Raw genomic sequence first — 4442 nt, forward strand, 5'->3', positions numbered from 1 at the left:
ACTCACTCTGTAGACCAGGCTGGCCTCGAACTCAGAAATTCACCTGCCTCTGCCTCTGTTTTGTTTTTTGGAGACAGGGTTTTTCTGTATAGCCCTGGCTCTCCCGGAACTCACTCTGTAGACCAGGCAGGCCTCGAACTCAGAAATCCGCCTGCCTCTGCCTCCCAAGTGCTGGGATTAAAGGCGTGCGCCAACACGCTCAGCTGTTAATTTGTGTTTTGAAAAAAGAGCTGACATCGACGGTGCCGCTCCGTGATGAGCCCCTAGGCTCAATCTCCAATCTGAGTTGTCACCCCCAGCCCACCCACAAAAAGGGAAAATTTTGGCAGAAGAAGAGCGAAAGCAGAGAGGCTCAAGACTCTGAGGCATCCGATAGATGTCTGTGCCGGGTAAACGAGACTGCTTAGCCTCTGCGGTCCGGCGACTACAGGAGCCACTCAATCGCTGGGATCAGGACAAGATCCCGGATTGGAAATCTTCCCTACCGTGAGGGACCGGCCAGCCCGGGCGACAATTCTGGTCGTGCTTTCCCATTTTAGGTACTACTAGAAACCAGGGTCGGAAACAGAGATTCGGCTTCTCAGCGGACCAGTCAGGAAGCGGCTAACCCCGGTGATAAACGACAGACCCCGTCCCAGGAAGCTTATATGACAGCTCGCTGCAAACCGGCCTCTCCGTAGTCTAGTTAATCCACGCCCGGAAGTACCGCCCCTCTAAAGTCACTTCCGCTGGCTGTTCTCGCGAGAATTTAGAGCGCTATGTGCCCTGGGTTAAGCGGAAGTCGGGCCTCTTTTTCGTGACGCCTCCCAGGCGCTCGGCTGTGTCAAGATGAAGGTAGGCGTCCCCGGTTGGGGCCGGGTGAGGCCGTCCGAGCCCGAGCGTGCGGCACGGCCTCGGTCCCAGGCTCGCATAAGTCCCGCACTAAGTGGAGAAGGATCCGAGGCGGGAGGGAACTCGTTCTGGCGGCCCTGGGACGCTCTGGGAGAGCGGATGGCGGGCGATTGCAGCACCGCCGCGGCGGACGTAGCGCCATAGCGGCGCCCGGCTCCGGGCACGGCACGCACGGTCCCGAAGCCCCGCTCGCGGCGGGCGGCCTCGCGGCGCTCGAGCCCTCGCCACTCTGCTAGCGGAGGTCTTGAGGGTCGCCCGGCGTCCTCAGCATCCTATAGAGCTCCTGTAAAATGTCCCGTGGACGCGGCGCTTTGCCGGGCGTGGGGATCCGAGCCGCGGATGCCCTGCTCCGTCCGGGAGCGGCCTCAGAACGTCCTGCGCCTGGGTTGTCGGCGCGGCGTAGCTCCCTAAGGTTCTCTCTTGCCCCCTCTTTAAAACCGTAGCTGAACATCTCCTTCCCCGCCACCGGCTGTCAGAAGCTCATCGAGGTGGATGACGAGCGCAAGCTCCGCACCTTCTATGAGAAGCGCATGGCCACGGAAGTAGCCGCTGATGCTCTTGGTGAAGAGTGGAAGGTAAGATTGTTACCGGCATCCATGTCCCAGCGTGGCGAGCGCAAGGGCTGTTGGGTTTGGTTAAGTTTCATTAATAGAACCAAGTTTGGGGTAATGGGCCGAAAGAGCATGCTTCTTTCTTGGTTGCCGTACGGAATTCAGGGTCTTAAAAAAGCCCTTCATGTTCATGCTAGTAAAACCGGGGTAGTTAGGAGGGTAAGTCAAAAGGGACAGATGACTAGTTGACCTTAGTTGGAAACGGGAGACAAAAGGTGAGTGGTTGAAATTGGTCTCAGTTATTCTCCCTAGTGGGGTGTTGGACATAAGAGGTTAAGAACCTGCACTTAGTAGGTTGGGACTGAACTAGTAAAATAATATTTTATGTTCAACGCAGGGTTATGTGGTCCGGATCAGCGGTGGGAATGACAAGCAAGGTTTTCCCATGAAGCAAGGTGTTCTGACGCATGGCAGAGTGCGCCTGCTGCTGAGTAAGGGGCATTCCTGCTACAGACCAAGGAGAACAGGAGAGCGGAAGCGCAAGTCTGTTCGCGGGTGCATTGTGGACGCTAATCTCAGTGTTCTCAACTTGGTTATTGTAAAGAAAGGTGAGGCTTTCGTTGAAGCTTGCTTGCTTGTTTATTGAGAGACCTGCCTCCTAGGTAGTGGGATTGGCCGGTGAACTTGTTTCCTAAGTGATACACATTTAATGTCTCTATTTTGATTGTTTCTTTAAGGAGAGAAGGATATTCCTGGACTGACAGACACTACTGTGCCTCGTCGGTTGGGACCTAAAAGAGCTAGTAGAATCCGAAAGCTTTTTAATCTCTCCAAAGAAGATGATGTCCGCCAGTATGTTGTCAGGAAGCCCTTAAACAAAGAAGGTAACAATTTGGGGGTGGATTGTGTTAGTGCTGCAGCTTTGCATGCCAGCCCGGAGACTGGTTTACCAGACTTTATGTTCATGGCTTTGGGATTAGGAATGACCAGGATTCTGAGATTACGAAGATATTCTCATTTTAATACATTGAAAATCCTTTAAAGCACTTGATGTATATGTAGGGGTTAGAGGACAACCTGCAGGAGAGGATTTTGGAGAGACCAGGTTCCAAGCTGGTGCTTTGGATTATAAAAGAAACACTTGAATTTACTAATGACTGGCTCTCGTATTTTACATCTCTGGGACATAGATTATGAAAGTCAAGAGAAACACTTAAACGTAAGAAAAAATACTATTTGTTAGGCAACATACTCAATGAAGATCTACGGCATCAGTTACACAATGTTACTGTGTCTGTAGGACATGGCTTGTATGTGAGATACAAATAACTCAGGACTGTGGACTTAGAGTGGTACTAGAGGAAAGGTGTAACCCAGTTGACAGGAGGTTTAAATGGTCCGTTTCCCCCCGTGGACAGAGTGACTGACCTGTAGCGAAACTTAACTATCCCAGCTTGTTTACAAGGTCCGTGAGCTGAGATGACAGCATGTTTCTGTTCTAAAGAGACCAGTAATGTGGACTAAGTGTAAATTCAAAAGGCTAAAATGAATTTTCAAAATTCTAATAGTTAGGCAGAGTCTGCCTAAAAGTAGGATTCAAGCATAAATGAAAAAGAATGCAGACCATAGGGTCAGAGTGATACTTAAAAAATGTTTTGAGGACAACACGGGCCTTGGATGAATGGTGGGGATTGAATGGGGCCTTGGGTGTGCCTGGCTTGCATTACGCCACTGCATAGCCATCCAGCATGGGTGCTGAGAAGTGACTGCTCATCTGGATTTTTAGGTAAGAAGCCCAGGACCAAAGCACCCAAGATTCAGCGTCTTGTTACTCCACGAGTCCTGCAACACAAGCGCCGACGTATTGCTCTGAAGAAGCAACGCACTAAGAAGAACAAGGAGGAGGCTGCAGAATACGCTAAACTTTTGGCCAAGAGAATGAAGGAAGCCAAAGAAAAGCGCCAGGAACAGATTGCCAAGAGACGTAGGCTGTCCTCGCTGAGAGCTTCTACTTCTAAGTCTGAGTCCAGTCAAAAATGAGTCTTTAAGAGCAACAAATAAATAATGACCTTGAATCTTTCATTGGCTTTCATTAATAGTGTAACTAGATAAATGATGGGAAAGATGAGACAGAAGAAGGAATACATCTATAGGACTGTTAGAATATGGGGAAAGTGATTATTTTCAAGGTAAATAAATAACATTTGGAGACAATTAAAATGTAGGATGGCATAGAAGAGGCCTTAAATTACTACTAAGATTAATAGTTAAAGAAACAGCCTTTAAAGTCAAAAACTGCTTTTGAAACTTGTTAAAAAGATAACTTCTGTCCCAAAAGGTATCACCCATGCACTACCAGCCTCCCTGCCCCTGTAATGTACCATCATTTCTACAGTGGCTGCATTCTTGCTGAATGGTGTGGAAGGGATTAAACCTAGGCCTCCGTCATGCTTCCCAGTCACTGGTACTGATTTGTATGCACCTGCTTAAGTGTGAAGGTAGTTTTGGTGTGTATCACAAGTTAGCCTGTGTAGCAAAGACAGGTTTTCTCCATCTTTTTTTTTTTTTTTTGTTACACGTGACTATTCACAGGTGTGCTGCAGACAGTAAAATGAGAAATACCCTTCCAAGGACATGCTCTGATTTTGTTTTGGGGTAGGGGTGTTCCAAGACAGGGTTTCTTGGTTTAATTTAGGTTATCGTGGCACTCGGTAGACCATACCAGCTGCAACTCAGATCTGCCTGTGCCTCCTGAGTGCTGGGATTAAAGGAATTCTAATCTAGTATAAGATTTTTTTTTCTGGCTGAAGAGTTAACACATAACTTGGGTATTAAAAGGTATTCCAAAAGAAAAGGCTGCAGGCTATCAGGAACAAAGCCACCTTTTATTTAGTGCACAGGTTTTACAATACAAATCACCTGTACTCAAACGAGAGCCTTTTTGTAAAACATTCCAGGTACACTGGATCACTGCCATTGGTAGCTCCGTTATTCTGTCTT

General features: G+C 48.4%; 1 protein-coding gene across 1 annotated transcript; it reads left to right on the forward strand.

Annotated features, from left to right (window-relative positions):
* The first annotated feature begins 759 nt into the window (after positions 1-759).
* Positions 760-3517, forward strand: Rps6 (ribosomal protein S6). The gene is made up of 5 exons (XM_021160118.2): positions 760-834; positions 1335-1466; positions 1840-2050; positions 2180-2326; positions 3229-3517. Exons 1-5 carry the CDS (start codon positions 829-831, stop codon positions 3480-3482), a joined length of 750 nt encoding a protein of 249 aa, XP_021015777.1. The 5' UTR covers positions 760-828; the 3' UTR covers positions 3483-3517.
* The last annotated feature ends 925 nt before the right edge of the window (positions 3518-4442 follow it).

This window comes from Mus caroli, unplaced genomic scaffold (genome assembly GCF_978045245.1).
Source record: "Mus caroli unplaced genomic scaffold, Mus_caroli_1 scaffold_6, whole genome shotgun sequence".
Taxonomy (NCBI): domain Eukaryota; kingdom Metazoa; phylum Chordata; class Mammalia; order Rodentia; family Muridae; genus Mus; species Mus caroli.